The 20589-nt window shown below is 33.1% G+C and overlaps 1 protein-coding gene across 1 annotated transcript in view; it reads left to right on the forward strand.

Moving 5' to 3' along the window:
* LOC148940057 (protocadherin-like wing polarity protein stan) overlaps positions 1 to 20589 on the forward strand; it is a 421746-nt gene that overhangs the window by 374222 nt on the left and 26935 nt on the right. Inside the window, exons 23-31 of the mRNA XM_089106281.1 lie at positions 2120 to 2329; positions 3088 to 3274; positions 7973 to 8230; positions 10134 to 10416; positions 12702 to 12828; positions 14306 to 14524; positions 15483 to 15703; positions 17366 to 17512; positions 18385 to 18646. Coding sequence (XP_088962407.1) covers positions 2120 to 2329; positions 3088 to 3274; positions 7973 to 8230; positions 10134 to 10416; positions 12702 to 12828; positions 14306 to 14524; positions 15483 to 15703; positions 17366 to 17512; positions 18385 to 18646 — 1914 coding nt within the window. The remainder of the gene's footprint in view (positions 1 to 2119; positions 2330 to 3087; positions 3275 to 7972; positions 8231 to 10133; positions 10417 to 12701; positions 12829 to 14305; positions 14525 to 15482; positions 15704 to 17365; positions 17513 to 18384; positions 18647 to 20589) is intronic.

Genomic DNA, 20589 nt, shown 5'->3' on the forward strand with positions numbered 1-20589 from the left:
TTGGTGGGCAAATAGGCCCCCCCCCACGCCCATCATTCCCCCAAACACGTCCAATCTAAATTTTGAGATAGGCATTTTGCTCAGCGTAGTTGATTTCCAGATAGTAAATATGTTTTTGAGGAGGATACTCCCCCACAGCCCTCAGGGCAAGGGTTTTAAGTTGTTCCCAGGGGGCATATAAGTTTTTATAGAAGGCGTTGTCGTAGAAACTTCAAAAAAAGGTCATTCGATTGGAACTTCAAAGGGCTAGTGTCCTTTTTAATAGTCGAAAATGATTGGAGGGCAACTAGCCCCCCCCCCCCCCCATCATTCCCCCAAACCCATCCAATAACAATTTTGAGATAGCCGTTTTGTTCTGTGTAGTTGATTTCCAGACAGAAAATATGTTTTTGAGGAGGACTCCCCCACAACCCTCAGAGCAAGGGTTATAAGTTATGCCCTGGGGGCATATAAGGTTCTCATTGAAAGCTTTGTCGTAGAAACGTCAAAAAAGGCTCATTTGATTGGAAATTCAAAGGGCTAGTTCTCTTTTTAATAGTCAAAAGTAATTAGTGATATTTTTTGTTGTTGTTGTTGTTTAGACCCGGGCACTTCGTATCGAAGGAGTTGTCGTGGGAACTTTGAAAGGGGCTCATTCGATTGAAAATAGAAAGGGCTGATGCCCTTTTTAATAGTCGAAGAGGGCAACTAATTCCATTTCCACTCCCACCCTATCACGCCCACCCTCCCATTTGCTCATTATGTTTAAAAACTAAATGTTGCCTTAAGATGAAATCAAAATGCACTGTGATAATGCTAATTCCCAAGAAGACATCTCAGCAGTATCCCAAGAACGACTGAGGGTATTATGTTCAAACGTTCGGGGCTACTTCTGCTCTTAAAATTCAACCAAATCAAAATAGCGTAAGTGTAACCATGCTATCAAAGAAAGTAAACAGATTTTTTTACGATTGGTATCAAGTTTTCCATTTCAAGTCAACTAGAGGAGGTATGAAACTAAATTAAACACTAATATTTGTGTCCAGATTTTTAAAAGGGTGTATGTTGTTAAAAATTGCTGAAAAATTTTCTCCAGCATACAAATAGCAGGCCAAACTATAAAGTCTTAAAAAACGAAAAGATTTAAAGTATTATGTTCTTTTTACCTGAAAAGACTATGTCAATATAAAACGAACAGAAATTAATTAAAAAAAATTTTTCCACAAAATAAGTTTTTCAAAGAAAAGTAAAGAACTCCATTAGACCAAACATGAACAAAAAAATAATCAAATAATCTACCAAGCACAAAACTACCACAAATCAGCATCGATAAGTAAATAAAACTCATAACGAACAGAAATTAAAATAAATAATTAATTCAAACTCAAAACGAGCAGAAATTAACATAAGTTGGGCGCAAAACCCCTATGCCTTCCCAAGGCCAGAACATAATTTGCACTTTACTGAAAAAATACAAATGAATGTGCATTGTCAGTTTAATATACATATTCTGATATTTAGTAATCAAAATGTTAATATTATTAGATTTATTAAAGTTATAAAAGTAAAAACATTTATATTTTTTTCAGTAAAGTGCCAGCGGGGCTTTCCCCTCCAGTAAGTGGCGTAGCACCAATTTTGCACTAATAAGTGGTGACACCCGTATCTTACCACCCGAATACCCACCCTACATTAAAGCATACTTCTATCATTTTCTGAGAAACTGAAAACAGAGGAACTCATTTCTTTTTTTAAATGTATAAGATTCCAGGAATAATTGATAGAACCCCGGAAAGAGAAAAGTTAAAACAAGGTTTAAAATGAATTATTTGGAGAAGCAAAGCCTATACTTAAAGTTATTTTTCAGGGTTAAGTGTTTTGTTTTATTGCTTTTTTTTCTTCTCTAATAAACCCAGTATATAAGTAAAAAATCCTTCAATTTACTTACGAACCAAAACTGCTTGCTACAATGTAGATAAGATTTTCAGAAAAAATGGCGTTTAACTTTGCTACCTCTGTTGACAACTTTTCTTTATAACTAACTCTTAATTTTTCATCGGCATCTCTTGCTAAATATGAGCAGAACTTAAGCAACAGATTGTGATTTTTCTAACAGTAGGTAATTCTTTTTTCGTTTTAGGTTTCTAAGCTGAATTGTGGTGCGTTAACAATGAACGCTGCTATTGGTCAAAGGCTGGCGTCACTTCTCTCAAACGGATTGAATTCTACTCGTCATCTCTATGGTGCGGATGTCTTAATAGCCTTTGAAACACTTGTGAAGGTTTTGGAGCATGAAAATAAACAGCAGGGTCTTGCCTTATCTCATCGTCAGGATAAAAGCTTTATAAAGGTAATTTAGGGCAAGAAACTTGTCTATTAGGAAATAGAAAAACGAAATCGTTGATTTTTAAAGAATAGAACCAATCAATGGAAAACGATTTTACCGGATTTTACATACATTCGGATTATCGGAGTTACAAAATCGGATTTTAGCATCACCGTTTAAATATAAGCTACTTAAGAAAGCTTTTTACTGCTGAAAATTTTCAGGATTCCTGATTCATGCCATCGTTTCAGAAATAATGATATACATGATTGAAAAAAACTGCAGCCAAATAACCAAAAAAAGTTAACAAAGATATGCTCATAAATTCAATGCAGAAGGAATGCAAAAAATATTATTGATTCAAGCCTATATATTCTAATTTCTAATTGAGTTTTTTATTTTGCCCTTACAAAGGTCAAAACAATTAAAAAGACTGGACAAAAGGTGTTCAAAATTTTGCGAGGCTTGATGTAAGTTTCATTTGATACAATTTTTTCTTACTTTTACATGATTTACTGACTGTTCATATTCTTACTCCTCGTAGATTCAAAATTATGTCCGTAAATGTTATAAGTGTCTTAAAACATTAAAAAATAGCAATTTTTGACACATCAGATGGTACTCTTTGGCGTAACAGTGACGAAATGTATTTCACATGATAAAAAGGCCGATTTTTGACATATCTTTCAATCTATGTACTAGCAATGTGACCAGAATCAACAAAACTTCTCTAGTAATATAATTGTCTTTATCAGAAAACTGAACCAATTATTCTGTTTCAGAACATAATCGAATCAGTGAGTTATATACTGGATCCAAGACTATCTGCTGAGTGGGAAACCATCCGAGAGCTTGTATCTGAAGGGCCTGAAGTTTTACTTGAAGAGATTCACCGCTACTCAGAACTTCTCGTGAGGACTCAGGCAGATACGTTTACCCGACCCTTTCTGATTGTCTCGCCAAGGATAGGTGTGTAATTAGTTAGATGTTTGAACCAAAATACGACATGAATTAATTTTTTAAATGTTAGGAAGGTGGAGGGGGGGGGGTAACTTTGTTAGTTTGTTTTTGATAAAGGGACATTTTCAAAATAAGAATAAATCCAAATAATTATTTTTTTTTAAATTTAGGATATAGAAATCTCTAAGGATCATCACTCATCCTTGCTTTAGTTAAAAACGTTTCTTGTATCATATAAACTCTATCTAGTCTACTTTCAAAAATAACCACTCTAATAAGTATTTTGTCGCATGATCATTGTCTTTAACGATATTCAGTTACCATATAACCTGCAGTGTTTTAAGATATTAAAACAAAATAAAAATAAAGAATCTTTCAAATTTTAATTAAGTTTTAATGTTTTTGGGTTAATGGTGGTCTGAGTTGCAAGGGAAACAAATTCTCCGGGGTTGATTTGACTGGAGTAGGGTCGTGTGTCCCCTCCTTAACGCCTCGCTCTTTACGCTAAAGTTTTTCATTGTTTAAAATAAAATAAAGTTGTGAGACAGATACCCTAGAGATTACAGATCACGGCGTGGAGGAGGGGACAGCCACTTTCATATACGGAATAATTTCTGTTCGTTTTAAGTTTTAATGTCGCTCCTTACTTTCAGTTAAAAAAACTTGTTTTTTTTATTTAATTTTTTAAAGTTTTTGAATAAATGCAGGTTTTGATCTTGGCTCACCGTACATGAATAATTAAAACAAAATTTGCATATTAATTTACTTTTATTTGGTTAAATGGCTCTTTCTCGAAACTTGTTTAATTTTATTTACGAACGTTTTTATTAGTAATGAATATACTTAACTTAAAAATTAACCTACGTAATAAAGTTTTATGTTCATATATTTTAAACACGTATACTAGGGGTTCATGCCATGGACAACACTTCACTTCTCACGCTAAAGTTCAAATTTTTTTCTAATTTTTTATACATGAGCACTTAATTACAAAGACCGCTAATTAGAATAAATAGCACTTATAAAAGTACTAAAAAATTTTTTGCTTAAAGAGCGAGTTTTTGACTAGAGGGCAAACCCAATCATATATATAATATTTTCTGTTCGTTTAAAGTTTTGATGTTGCTGCTGTTGCAGTTGTAAAACTTGTTTTTTATATATTTAATTTCTGATCTTTTTTTTAAATAATGCTGGGAAGTCCGGCGTCCCCTTCATAGCAATTTCCCTTCCCCCATGAAAACTTCCTTCATGGAAAGATCCTCCCACATACCCCCCGACCCACCCACCTACCCCCACTACCAGGAGAAACTTTCCCCTGAAAACGTCTGTATACTTCCCAATAACCAATGCTATATGTTAACATTGGGTAAAGTTCATAACTTTCAGCCCTCCCTCCGGGAACTTTGGGGGATTAAGTCATCCTAAAAGACATACTTATTATATTTTCGAACATGCTGAACAAAATCGCTATCTCAAAATTTTGATCGGGTGACTTTGGGAAAAAAATGAGCGCGGGAGGGGACATAATTGCCCTCCATTTTTTTCTGGTCACTTAAAAAGGGCACTAGAACATTTAATCTTCATTCCAATGAGTCGTCCTACGATATTCTAGAATTACTGGGTCGGTACAACCATCCTTGGGAAAAAAACAAATAAAAAACACATTAAGACGCACCCGTGTTACTTCACGTGGCAAAAAATTCTGACGCTCCTTTTTCTGCTGATAAGACCTTCAAACTACTGATGTAGGGTTTGGTGGTCCGCTACATAGGTTTGGATGCATGTCGCTCAGTTGCTCTAGCTTTTAGAGAGTCTTTCCCCCTTATTCTGGATAACCGGCAAAGGTCCTCAGGCGCGTAACCTGGGATGGTTAGAAATAAACGTTATGAAGCGTATATATTTGAAATTAGAATTAAAATCTGATTATTTTGGTGTATCTATTTGTATCAAAAAAAAGAAAAAAAAAGAAAACCTGCACTTTCACAATATGTTTAAACATCACCATTATAATCGGATGCTAAGTCTGGTTCAAAAAAAAAAAAAAAATAATGGTATTAATTTTTTTTCTAAATGGTCATAATAACTTTTACAGTTCTCATATTATTTTCCAAAGATAAATTAAAATTAAAAAAAATTAATTCTTAATCAGTTGGATAAAAAAATAAAAGTAAAAGTAAGCTAGCCTTTGTCAGAGCCAAGCCACTACTTTTCGGAATCTATTGTACATCCTTGAATCGTTGCTGTATGAGAAGGATCAAAGTTTAACTGGACATACATTATTCTGCTGATTTTTACTTTGAGAACTGGTTAGTAAGCGATTTTCTTCTTCAATTACCTACGAGACATGAAAGTACCACATATGACTTGTATATATGATGGCAACGAAAGTTTAGAGTAAAATTTACCCGTTTTTCTTGAAATATGAGGTGAGTCATCCTTGTTTAAAATTTGTATTATATTTACATTTTGAAATAGGTAATTTTTTCACTTTGAATTCTGGCACACTTACAGAATCCATTATTGATACCCTGTGGTTTCATCTATGATGTTAAATAAAAAAAAAACAAGTTTTTTCAACTTAAAGTAAGCAGCAACATTAAAACTTAAAACGAACCGAAATTATTACGTATATGAGGGGTTTGTTCCTCCTCAACACCTCGCTCTTCAAGCTAAATTTATTTAGTACTTTTAAAAACAGCTTGTTGTTGTTATAATTAAAAGAACTTAGTGCATCAGGAGTCATTCTTAAAGAACTGGGACAGAATTCAAGCCTTAGCGTTAAGAGCGAGGTGTTGAGGAGGAGCAAGCCCCCTCATATACGTAATAATTTCTGTTTGTTTTAAGTCTTAATGTTGCTCCTTATTTTCAGTTGAAAAAACTTGCTTTTATTTAATTTCAGATCATTTTCAAAATATTGCTAGGAAATCTGGGTACACCTCCACGGAAAAGTCTCTCCTCTTGACCGATATTTCCTCTGGACAACCGGTTGTCTAATTGTGATACGAGCACCCCTTGGGGCTACAAAATTTTTGTTAAGGGGTACACGGCCAGCCAACAAAAGAATAAAACAACCTTTTAACTCTAGGAATGGTAATTTTATTTATATTTTAGCTATAGTTTACTTAGTAGGCCTATCGGTAACTGAGAAGGGGTACCTAAAATATTTTGTGCGTAGAAAGGGGTACAGTGTCTAAATAAGTTTGAGAACCACTGTTCAAGACTATTCAATCCTGGTGAAAATTTACCCCGGACACTTACCCTTAACATATCCACGCGTAAGATTGCATCGACAAAGAAAAAGCAAGAGAAAAGAAAAATCTCGTATAGGAATTCTGGTAAATTTCACCAGTGTAAAATTTCCCCTTAAAAATTCACCCCCTGAAAACTTCCCTCTCCACGACAAATTGTCCCCGTGGAAAATCCTACCTGTAGAAAATTCGCCCCCCTCACCCGAAAAATGTATGCATACTTCCCAATAGAAAATGCTGCGCGTAAACAATGTGCAAATTTTTTACTTTAAAGACCTTTCCCCAGGGGCTGTGGAGGATTATGAAATCTTCAAAGGTATATTTATTCGGCCTTTCAACTATGCTAAACAAAATGGCTATTTCAAAATTTTGATCGGACGACTTTGAGATAAAAAGGCCCTTGGGAGGGCGCCTAGTTGCCCTCCAATTTTTTTGTTCACTTAAAAGGGGCACTAGAACTTTGGATTCCCGTCCAAATGAGCCCTCTCCCCATATTCTAGGACCACTGGATTGATACGATCACCCATGGGGAAAAAACAAACAAACAAATAAACACGCATCCATGATCTTTCTTGTGGCAAAAAATAGAGAATTCCATATTTTTGCACATAGGAGCTTGAAACCTCCACAGTAGAGTTCTCTGACACGCTGAATTTGATGGTGTGATTTTCATTAAGATTCAATGGCTTTTAAGGGGTGTTTTACCCTTTTTTTTTAAATTAGGTAAATTTTCTCAGACTCGTAACCTATGATGGGTAAGGCTAAACTTAATGAAACTTATATATTTGGAGTGAGCATACAAATCTGATACTGTTGATATATCTATTGGTATCAAAACTCCGTTTTTTAGAGTTTCGGTTACTATTGAGGCGGGTCGCTCTTTACATACAGTTCGTTACAGTACTGTTTGAAAACTGCAGGGCTATTGTAAAATAGTATTTTTTGTACAGCTAGTGTATAGATTTATTTGTGTGGAATAACAATAGTTATGGTTTATATGTACAAAATGACGGTTAGATAATTTCTTTATTAAACGTCAATTTTTAATATATAATTAAGTTCCAATTATGATTTCTTAATGACTAGAATAAGCTGATGACTAAGAACTAAAAGAAAAAGAATGAAAAGAGTAAACACACTTTATTTCATATGCTTTAATAATATTTATATCTAATGAATGAGACGTTCAGAGGGAAATTTGAATAAGTTCACTTTTCCTATTTGTTTTTAGCGTGTTCCCTAAAAACAAATATTATGATCTTTATTTGAGCATAAATATTTTCAAAAATTGGCGAAAATGTTTTTGCCATGGAATACAAATTATTACTTTTAGAAGTAAATTTCAGTGACCTTACTTAAGGAAATACCCAAAGTTCTTGAATTGTATCTGCCAAAAGATTGACTCCTTAGTCAAAACATTGGGTTTAAAATTTCGTTTAGTATGTTTTCTTTTTTACAGTGTTTGGTTTGGATACTATTTCGGCAGAGAATATTCAAGCATTTGAGGCAGTGCCCAAATTCTTAGATCACAGTTTCCCAGATGAACCTGAGGCGATAATCATGATTCCAGAATACTCATATGAAACCTCAAAAGAAGTTGTATCAGGAGTTCAGTTGCCGAAGTATGATAATATAGTTAGAAACTCAGGGCTTTGGGACCAGAAAAGCTCTATCATCATTTCCCATGAAACTTTGGGTGTGAAGAAAACTAAAGAAGGTACTTTAAATAAGTCTAAAACTTGGTAGCTGGCTAACATTTAAATTATTTATTCGTTTAACCTTTCTTTGGAAAATCTGAATTTGTATCGTTTTCAAACCTACAAATTGTAATTCACATATCGCCCATTTGTCTCCTATTTTGCTAGGGTGTCATTACCTATTGAGTTGTTTTTAACCGAAGGCGTTTAACTTCATAGGAGGTAGATAAAATCGGCCAAGATGTTCTTTCAGTTCTTCTAGATTAAGGATACTGTAACATAGTTTTTCTTACTTATTTGCAGAATTAAAGCCCTGTCATTTTGTAATTATCTGTTACCTGTCTATTTTTTAATTCTAAATACAAATTACTTGAAATGCTTAAAAACCTTATTTTTGCTCTTTTCTAAAATTACCAAATATGATGCATTACAGTGTTTCCTTTTGCTCAGGATGGTGCCAGCGGAGAAATTTTACTAAACAACCAATAACATATTACAAGGAAGAAAAAGAAGGACAAACACGGTGGAAAAAACACTGCAAATGACGAATTTATAATTCCATGAAATTGGAGGCCACAAGGACAGTGTAATTTTAATGGTAAAGGAGGAATAGAAAAACAATGCTATGCTCAAAAATTAAATCTATATTATTTTCTTTTTGAATCAGACTACACTTCATTAGGGCTATTACTTGCAGTAAATTCTTTAAACTTCTGTACTCAGTTTATCGAAGTGTGCATACAAGTATTTGTAAAAGATATGGCCTGACACATTTGCATTCCCCTCTCTATGAAGTAAACTATGAAGATTAAAAAAACGTGACAAAACAAAAATGAATTACTGAAAGAGTGTACATTTCAGCACAAAATTTTCCTGAAATATAATAGAAGGGGAAAAGTGACAAACTTGTACATATTGCTCAGGAACGAATGAAAATGTATTTCGGAGCAAGGAGGTGTTTAGTGGCAGGGTTAAATTTAACAAAAACTTGATTTTTGGGACGGAAACCGTTGAAATTAGTTCATTTAAGTGGACTGATGTTCCTATTCAATTTGGCAATGCTCGTGCGAAGATTTAAGTTTTTTGTTAAATGGTTTCATCAGTTACTTCAATATTAATTTTAGAATAATATGCATCATACGGTGTAATATTTCATGGAGAAAAACAATTAGCTGGAGTCTTTTCTTTCTTGGAAAAAGAAAAGATTCTTTCTTTCTGGAAAAAAAAAACTTTTTCTTCCCCAAAAATGTCCCACACTTTCTCTAAAAGCTCATTCACAGCGAAATTTTACTAGTACCGAGATTTAGCTAGGTTTTTGGCCCAAGCTAGGTCCTAGACAAGTGTTTTCGATTTTAGATCTTGTTAATCCATTCTCTAATACAGATTGATAAACGTCAGTAATTGGATCTCGGCTTTTAACATCAATCGAAATGGATGATTGTTTATCGAACCAAAAGGGTGTCATCATAATCCCAACGGTTAAAGCCCAAAACTTAAGGTTTTTAATCCCCATATTCTATATACTCCCCCTAACAACCTCTTTTATATTTTTCAAAAATAATCTGCTAAATAATAGAACTAGGCCATTCCTTGTGGCTAGGGTGTTACAGGATAGGCTAGTAGCGTCAATTAAAAAAAAAGTTATGGAGAGGCAAAATTTATTTTTAATATTTATTGGCAAATTTACCGGCAAATTTAAAACAACGGCAAATTTAGAAGTAAATTTAGAATCAAATTTATTCAAGACACAAGAAAGAAACTTTTTCTTTCTTGGTTTCTTTATTTTCCACTGAATTTTTAGCTAGGCTTTAGCTAATCTTTTGTTTCCGCTTAATTATTATAACAAAATTAATCATAGTGAAATTGGTGATTAAGATACTTCTAGTTTCTATAGTTTGGCTAAATTGTGTTTTTTCCTTATAGCTGGTAATGTGAGTACCTCATCTTACACCAACTTCAAGGTTGTTGTCAGCTACGCCTTTTTCAAAGAGCTTGGTCTACTTTTACCATCAGCTTATGAACTAAACCTACGTCAGCGCTGGGGAGTTGATATGATTGCTGAGAAAAACTTGTACTTTACCATTCTTGGTGGGACTGAAAAGGGACAGGTCCAAAAATTCCAGAATTCTGTAAATTACAAAATATGGATTGATGAAACTGATACGAGATCAAACCCACAATGCGTACATTGGAAGTTTAGTGAAGCGTAAGTTATTTTCACTTTTTAAGCGGAGCAGAAGCTCAAAAGGATATTGAATATGAATTCTTTTCAAGATTATAGTGAAAAAATAATACTGATTAATAGGGTCGTTATAAATTAAACCATATTGGAGGAACCAGGGACCATGATACTATCAATAGTGCTAAAAAGAAGCAGATAAAACAAAGATCCACAGCGATAACTGCTAAAAAAAATTACTTGGTGCAATCTTAGTGCAATGACCAAAATGGGAATTTCAGGAATACCCAGGGAATGTTAGCTGCCCTGTCGTAATCTGGCTTAAGCCTTTTGTTTGGACTTGAGAAGGAGCTATGTGTCCCTGACCTGTGCTGGTGGGACCTTTAGCTGAGACTCTAAGCGATTTAACTGATGTAGAGATTATAACACGGAAAGTACCCATCATGCAAGACAATTAATGTATTGACGTTTTGACTGACAGACTTCACTGAGATTTTGAGTTGGATTTGTAAAAAAAAGAAAAGAGACAATTACCGTATTATGATTTGAATCAAGAATTTAAAAGTGTTGAACTAGATTCTTAAAGGGTTTCAAAAACTTATCCCCCAAAGGTAAGGAAACAGGAAATCAGGTGAAAGAGCCTGCAGTTGATGTCAACAATAAATAAGATGCCAGGTAGAAATACGGCATTTTGTTAGGGGACTTAACACCCAGGTTTGCACAAATAAAGATAAATAATATCCTAACTTTGGTTTATATGGCTATTGGAAGAGAAATAGCAATGGCAGAGACATGAGTGCTTTTTTTGGGATATAAAGATCTAGTAATAAACAATAACGTGGTCCTTGTTTCAAAATGGTATTCACATAATGATAAGGGCGCTAATTCCGTTAATTAGGCCATTGTAAATAGGAGACTTGTAGGGTCAATATAAGACACCTAACAATAAAGGTGTCTCCAATTGGACATGTCTTAGCCTTGGCAGAGTAATAGAAGACCTCAATATGAATTAATTTCAACCATATCCATACCTACTGGTCTTGGCAAAGTTAGAAGTTATTTATCCTTAAGTGTGCATTTGGAATAACTCGTTTTGAAACCATGCATTTCAACCTTTTCAGCTAGCAGATTTTGATTTTGGGTAGCAATTTTTGTGAGTAAGTTCCATTTATAGATTGTCTGTGAACGAATATTTTCCCATCATTTAGTGCTCTATCTTGAGCATCAAAAAAATTAGTGTTGAAAAGTATTTGCTTGACTGTTCTGATTTACAAGATCTTTTTCCTAAAAAAAGAAAAAAAGTAGTAAGTAACCCCCACCCTGACAATTTTCAGACTGTAGCCCTCGCCATTCTGATACTGTTTAGTGACCATGACTCGGCCGCACCTTGTATTGCAGTTAGTCCTGCTGCATTGATTCGAGATGTCCCAGAAAGCTTTGGACGTTGTCTGTGAGATTTGCCCCAAAATGAACTTGGTATTTCCGATCGTTAGCTGTGCAGCCTTGTAACTTCAGTTTTGATTGTTCAAAACTAATCCTTATTGAGGGTGGGATTAAACTCTGACCGGTTGTTCTATACATCAATGGGAAAATCACCCATAATTAGAGTTTTATTGAGGCTCCTTTATTTTTTATTTTTTCAAAAAGATTAGCTTTAAATTTTTTATTCAGGAATCACCTGCATTGCCTGTTTCAGTTGATTGAAACATTGTTTAAAAAAAAAAAAACATTGTTTCAAAAATTTATAAACAACATTTCAGTGTTTATAAATGAGAAAAATTTTATATTATGGTAATCCTTCTCTTTTTGGAATCCTTAAAATAGAATCTGATACCTTTACTTACGTTGTACTATCGATAATTAATGAAAATTTTATTAAGGTCTCCTTAATAAAAATGTACTATAGTCCATCGGTCAAAAAGTACAGAAGGTCTTTTTTTTAATACCTTTTTTAAGTTTTATCTTTTTCTTGTTTTGTTTTTATCCTTTTAACATCTCAAGCCTTACAAGACAAATTTATAACTGTGTTTTGTCTGCTTTTTGCCCAAGCGTGGAAAAAAGCAAAAACATTCCACGTCCTAAGGTCGTAGAATGACTTTAAACATTTGATGAGGCTTGGATTAAAATAATAGAGAGACAAACGCACATTTTTAAAAAGGAACTCTTTCTACTGGAATGCTTATTGATTTTTTTCCAAATGTTATTGCGTGTAGTTGCTTCTTGTAGATTCGTTAAATTGCTTTAACGAAACATATTGTAAATACTTATGTTTCTTTTCATTCTTTATCATTCAACTGTTTTATCTTTTGCAGGCGTTGGAGCCGTGAGAAATGTATGACAGAATTTTGGGACTTTACCTTGACATCGATTAGTTATGTCAACTGTAGCTGCATGACCACAGATGCCGTTACCGTAGTTATGAATCATGTCGAACCTTTGGTAAGATTTTTCTCAGATTTAAGTTCAAAACCACATTTTAGCCTTTTTTATTGGCTGCTCTCCTAAAAATAGATTTTTTAACCACACTAAAAGGGAAAGAAAAGAAAATTGTACTCATGCTCTGTTTCATTTTTCTTAAAAACCTTCCACAAAACAGTTTTCGAAAGTTCAGGCTAAATAAACTTTTGAAAAAACACAAAACTTTTGTATTTGCCTCAGTATATTGAAATTTAAAGGATACACTCCTTAATAAACCGCAAAAAATATTAGATTTTGATATTAACTTATTCATATTGGAAATATAAATTATAGTTCGATATTGTAATTAGGGGTCGGCACCTTTGCTTTTATTTTTTTTTGTGTGTGCACAGACTAGTGACCTTTGCCCCCGTCTCTGGTCTCAGTTTCTTAGCCAAATCCTTGTTTTAATGAATTTTTGGCCATCAATACATTTAAGCCCTCTGTTTTACTGCTTCAACACATTCATTATAACATGAATCTTCTCTGTTGTGCCCATAATTCGTTATTTAGTAATGATGTTAAGACTGTCCTGCCGTCTCTTTGATTACCTTTCTAAATAAATTTACATTCCAAGATCCAATGCATCGGTCTGAACATTTGAAACATAAATTCTTCTGATAAACTTACTGAAGCTGGAAATGTTGTTTTCAGTAGTATTCCCGCTGGTAACAGAAGAAAAACAAGATAAAAAAAAACAACTAAAAAAACAATTTTGCGAAGACTTTTACATCATTGAAATTATGTTCGTTTTACTGTAATAAATTTTTTCTTGCTTTCGGAATTTTAGAAAATGCTTGACTCTTGGTCAGGGAAAATAATGAAGTATCTAAATAGTAATGTATGAATGGATGTATAATTTAAAACTGAAGTTTAGTTCGTCAAATCATGATATTTTTTAATTTGAGTCATTTTGAAGTCTGTAAAACTTAATGGAAAAGTCCTCGAGTCACCAAGGGTTTCTTTAAGTATTTATGAATAGCTATGTTAATTTTAGAATTGATATTCTCTTTTTCTATATTTAAAGAAACCCTTTGGTTAAGTTCGCTAGGGCTTTCTTAGTTTGGATTTTTTTTTTTTGGAAAGCATTAAAATTGAGATCCAAAGAAGCACATCTTAAGATAAATTTAAATATACTGTCGCATTATTACCTGATAACAAAGCATGAAAGACAGTACTGTGCTGCTGTTCCGAGCGTAAAAGACATATCATAAGAAATACGAACCATGCAATTGCAACCAACCAAAGAAATTTCCCAAAATTTGCAATAAGTATTTCTGCTATACATGGTTAACAATTTGCAAATATGCAACCGATTTGTAAAATCTATCATGGGAGTCAGATATTATTTTTTTTTGGGGGGGGGGGGGTGGAAAAATTCTAGTTGAGACCATCTTTCTGTGGCAATGGGATAATACACCATAGTTGAGTTAACTTATTAGATACTATTATATTTCAGGCACTAACAGAGCCATCTACTGCTGAGAATGTCGTTACTTATTTCGGATTGGTGACATGTCTTGCTTTACTGGCTTTATCATTCTTAATACTTTGCTGTCTTCATGGAAAAGCGACGAATACAAATACTATAACTAAGAACATCATTGGAGCTCTTTTTTCAACTCAGCTTCTGTATCTTGTCGCATTGAAACTTCGGGCGCCTTTGATTAGCGAAGAGGTAAGCTTTTTGTTGGTCTCTTAAGGAAATTTACATATCAAATTTTTTACCTCACCAGGCTGGATCTCTCCATTAAAGATATTCAGAAATAAAATTCAAAAACGAGATTGCTACTGGATGGCATATGATGTTCCCTTCTCGTAGATATGCTAAAAAAAAACATTAAAATTCCCGTCCCCAACCATGAACCGAATCACAGCATAATTTTCTTCAGTTTTCTGAGGCTAAAATTTGTATGCACACGAATTTCTGAAAACTTAATAAAACCAGAAGTTTAATCAGAAAGTAATAAATGGGATTTGAGATTTCAAAACGGAATTTTTTATAAATGTTTTTTGGAAATCTAGAAGAGATACATAAATATAATATCAGATGTCGAAGATATATTGCCATGTTGTACCTTACGCTACACGGTTCCAAAGAAGCTTATTCTTAGGATAGGACGGTTTCTCAGTTTTAAGCTCCGTAATATTTCTCAGCTGGGCTGTGTCTTTTTCGGGGCAATTTACAAGAAACAAGAAACTTTTGCGTGATGATTGTGCTTTTTAATGTTTTTCTTTAATGTGTATAATAATTATTTAATGAAAAAAACGTTTTTCCTCATTATAGACATTATATTTGGGATATTATTGCTAAATAATATCCCATTATAGGGATATTATAGGGATATTATTGCTAAATTTACAGAAAAAAAATGTAATCCTACAAGACAGAAGACTAAAAGTCTCATGACTTCTTCGAAATACTAAAAAATGCACTAAAAAAATGATGCGCTGAAACACTGAAAAATACAATTGAAAAAAGATAACATGTGTGTGAACAGTTGCTTCGTAGCAAAATAACAAAAGAAAAAAGTACTCTTCTTGAGAATTTACTCATTTTTAAAGTAGCCCATAGCTAGTACATACTAAATCAAAGCCTTTTTTAGTAGCTATATTAAGGATTTTTTTTATTTCAGTTTATGTGCAAGATGATGGCAATTGCCTTACAATACACCTGGCTACTTGTTTTCACATGGATAGCAATATCAGCCTTGCATTTCTATCGTATGCTAACGGAGATAAGGGATGTTGATTCTGGTCCAATGAGATGTTACTATGGTTTAGCTTATGCAGTGCCAGCTATTATTACAATTCTAACTGTTGGAGTGAGAGCTGATCAATATGGAACTGTAGTTTTGTAAGGAACTTCAATATTTTAATTTACTTGATAGATATACAGGTATATAAAAGATTATTGATCCCTCCCCCCTGACAAGGCTTGAATTATACCCCATCCCCTGCAGAAAAAATATAGAAAATAGTGGGCTAAGCCATATACATTATCTTAATACTATATATCTTTTTTGGAAAAGTCCTCTGATATCCCTCCCCCTCAAGGTTGACTATTTAGCCTTAAAGTCGGCAATTACTTTTTTTGATTATCTTTCTTTTTGCCGGTTTTACTTTTGTGTACCAATCCTTTGTTGTATGTAAATTAAAAAAGGAGTCTGTTTCATTGCTTGAATTATTATCGTTCCTTATGCGGTGTTGCAGAAGTAGTTCTTTTTTTGTCCCCTCTTTTTCCTCATTTAAGTTGACCGTATATCCTTATAAGATTTTCACTTTTTTCGGCTTCCAGTTTGTTTTCAATTCAGTTTCAATTGTTGTCTGCCAGAAGTTCCCAATTAAAAAAAAAATCTGTTTTATTAAGAGAGGATGGACTATAATTAAAAATCATGTCCAATTTATATCTTTTTGTGATATTTCTCCTCTGTAAATCAGCATCTTTTCTGATTAATATAAGGAGGCTAACCATTGTAAATGGTATTGAAAAAATAAAATAATGGGAGGATTCAATTTTGAGATTTATAAATGAAGATTTTGATATCGGTTTCTTGGGGTGACATCCTTTTTCTCATACAAGTCAATCATGAAATGTCTATTTTATGACCTTTTAAGCTCTTCTTAATTTTTGTTTCAGACAGTTTGATTTTATTCTTATTTAACAGAATTTAGAAACCAGAAAGTAATTTGCAAATTTTAGTATCAGCTTTACCATTTAAGTGATTTCCAACCAAGGTTTCTCTCTTTTTTTAGGACTGAATATTTTCAATAAAAATTAGTACTATAGTTTTCAAATGAAAATATTCGTATCGAATTTAATGTCTCATTACAGATTTTCGTAGATCTACAATTAAAAAACATTAGCAACAAAAAGTTGCAGTCATCAACTTTCTTTTCCAAAGATACTGCTATATTTAACAGAGATATACTATAACTAAAAACAAATTAAGATTGTATGTTTTTGTGATGTAATTCGTCTATAATTCAACATTTTTGCTAATTAACATAATGTAGTTGAAATAGAAGCTTTTTTATCGTTGCAATTGGTCTTGAAAAAAAGAAAAAGAAATCTGAAATGTGAGAACTAGTATTTTAAAAAAGGACTGAATAAGGGTTTAAGTTTAAGTGCCCACTTTGTAACTTCCGAATTGTTCATAAAACACAAAACGGGCACAAAATTAAGAAACAATATAAACTAGCGGGAAACATAGAACCTCTTACATCTTAAAGAAGGTGTAATGAGAAAAGAAGGAGGCGTTTGTAAAAACGATTATAAACAATGTTTAGACGAAATGAGAATTGAATCGAAAGTCAGGAAAAGATAAGAAAGACAATAAGCAACAAAGCCAAATAACAGCTTACGTTTAAACAAATACTACTTACTACTTACTATACTACTATACTACTTACTATACTACTATACTACTTACGTAAAAAAGGCTTAAACTTGTGCAAAATAGCTAACTACCGAAGTGTCTCTATTATTTCTGAAACATGATAACATGTCTATTTCTAGCTGTTGGCTCTCAGTTTATGAATCTGCAGCATGGGGCCTCGTTGGACCATCTTGCTTGTTAATGTTAACTTCATTGGGCCTTTTTGGTATTGGATTACATGCAGCTTCAACTGTCAAAGATCACATTGAAGACTATGGTTCCATAAGGTATAATAACGTGCTTCTCAATGTCTGTCAGAAATGGCTTATTTTAGTGCAGTTCAAGAATTGATAAAATATTGTGGCCTCTAGGGGACTCGAATAGAAAGATAGTCTCGATGAGGTTTACTTGTCCTTTGAATCTTGGCCTTGATGTTGTTTTCATTGCCTATATGATTACCATTGTTTCAGTAAAAGAATAAAAATTTAAGCTCAAAGGAAATTCTAACATACAAAGTATGTATTTCCAGAGTATGTTTCTAAAGTAAATATTTCCATTGTCTAAATAATTGCTTACAATTTTTGTGAAAAATAGTAGGCTAATGCTTGGATTAAAGTATAAAAAATGTTGTTTAACATCGCTAAGATTATATGTTTGAAATGTTTTTGTGTCTTAAAGGTACTAATATTCTGATCGACGCATTTAGTAGTCTGCCTTGTTTCTTGAATCAAGGAATACGTATAGAATGCATATTATTGATCATTTAAGGAAATACGGGAAAATGTAGTTAAGTTAGGCTAAAGTAAGCGTATTGATTCTTTTTTTTTGTTTTGGCAAGCTATAGAAAGTACTAAAGCCAATGCTGTTTTTGTGAAATGTAATTTATAATTTAATATTTCATGTATTTTTTATTCTAAGAATTAAAATAGGAATATCTTAGTCTTTAATTGTTCCATGATAGAATTGCAAGTATGTGGTTTATTTTAGCTATATGATTCGTTAACAAAAGCATTATCCTTGGGCTCATAAATATATTAATTTATTTGTTCGTATATATATATATATATATATATATATATATATATATATATATATATATATATATATATATATATATATATATATATATATATATATATATATAAGCCAAATGTTTCAGGTCTTACTTGTGGCTAGGATTGGTACTTCTTCCCATGTCTGGATGTCTCTGGTCCTTGGCACTACTAAACGCTAGCGAAAACCATTCTTTTTTATCATATGCTCTCTCCGTTATGGCTATTGGTATGGGAGTTTTTATGTTGTTTGGATATTGCTTGGGTAACAGTCGTGTAAGAATGAGGTTCCAGAGAAGTATTGCAGCAGTAACTGGACAAAAAATGCCCATGGAAGAGACCATGTCTCGTTTGGGAAGCTCAGCACCGGTAAGAACAGTTTAGATTTTTCTTTTTATCCAGTTGATTTTTTCCAGAATTTGTTAAAATTTCAAAATTAACCAAATATGCCTTAAAAAATTAACCTTATTGTTGAAGTTCATGTAAGAAATTTTTAGTTTTCCTTTCATTAAGCTGGTCTTATTTTTGATTCTTGGCTTATTTTTTCTTTTTTTTTACTGTCAGCTATCTCTTCCATAATTCTATTGAAATAATATAGTCTTTGCTTCTAATGCACTCAGGAGGCTTCTTATATAAATTAAATAAAGAAAACAAGTTTTTTTAACTGAAAGTAAGGAACGACGTTAAAACTTAAAACAAACAGAAATTATTCCATATATGAAAGGGGCTGTCCCCTCCTCAACGCCTCGCTCTTTACGCTAAAGTTTTTTATTGTTTAAAAAAATAAGAGTTGTGAGAAAGTCAAAGAATATGATGGTGATGATGATGGTGTGAATATGATGGTGTGATTTTCATCAAGGTTCTATAACTTTTAAGGGGTCTTTCCCCCTTTTTTTCGAAAATCAGCCAAATTTTCTCAGGCGCGTAACTTTTGATGGGTTGGACTAAACTTGGTGAAAGTTTTAACGTCGTTCCTTACTTTCAGTTTAAAAAACTTGTTTTTTTTTTATTTAATTTTTGAACGTTTTTGAATTTATGCAGGTTTTGATTTTGGCTCACCGTACATGAATAATTAAAACACAATTTGCATATTAATTTTACTTTTATTTGGTTAAAGGGCTTTCTCGAAACTTGTTTAATTTTATTTACGAACGTTTTATTAGTAATAAATATACGTAACTTACGAATTAACTTACGAAACGAACTTCTATATTCATATATTTTTAATACGGATATTAGGGGGCTCGCCTACTAGTCAATACCTCGCTCTTTAAGCTAAAGTTCGAATTTTGTTCCAATTCTTTAAAAATGACCCCTTAGTCACAAAGGCCGTTATCTAGAATTAATAGCTCTTATGAAAGTACTAAAAAATCTTTGGCTTAAGGAGCGAGGTATTCACTAAGGGGTGAACCTAATCATACACGTAATATTTTCTGTTCTTTTTAAGTTTTGATGTTACTTCTTATTTTCAGTTGGAAAACTTGTTTTTTATATTTAATTTTTGATCTTTTTTTAAATAATGCTGGGAAATCCGGCGCCCCTTTATAGCAATGTCTCTTCTCCCATTAAAACTCCCTTCATGGAAAGATCCTCCCACATAACTTCCAACCCACTAAACCCGCTTATACCAGAAAAACTCCCCCCGGAAAACGTTTGTATACTTCCAAATAACCAATACTATATGATAACATTGGGCAAAGTTCATAACTTTCAGCCCTCCCCCCGGGGACTTCGGGGGATTAAGTCATCCTAAAGGACATATTTATCAGATTTTCAACCAAGCTAAACAAAATGGCTATCTCAAAATTTTGATCAGCTGACTTTGGGAAAAAAATGAGCGTGGGAGGGGGCCTAGTTGCCCTCCATTTTTTTTGTCATTTAAAAAGGGCACTAGAACTTTTAATTTCCGATCCAATGAGTCCTCCCATGATATTTTAGGATCACTGGATCGATACGATCACCCCTGGGGAAAAAAAACAACAAAAAAACAAATAAACACGCATCCGTGATCTTTCTTCTGGCAAAAAATGCAAAATTCGACGTTTTTGTAGATAGGAGCTTGAAACCTCTACAGTAGGGTTCTCTGATACACTGAATATGATGGTGTGATTTTCATCAAGGTTCTATAGCTTTGAAGGGGTCTTTCCCCCTTTTTTTCGAAAATCAGCCAAATTTTCTCAGGCGCGTAACTTTTGATAAGTTGGACTAAACTTGGTGAAAGTTATATATTTGAAATCAGCATTGAAATCTGATTCTTTTGATGTATCTATTGGTATCAAAAACCGTTTTCTAGAGTTTCGGTTACCATTGAG

The sequence above is a fragment of the Artemia sp. Qi Xiang Cuo genome, chromosome 20 (assembly GCF_049724085.1).
Source record: "Artemia sp. Qi Xiang Cuo chromosome 20, ASM4972408v1, whole genome shotgun sequence".
Lineage (NCBI taxonomy): Eukaryota > Metazoa > Arthropoda > Branchiopoda > Anostraca > Artemiidae > Artemia > Artemia sp. Qi Xiang Cuo.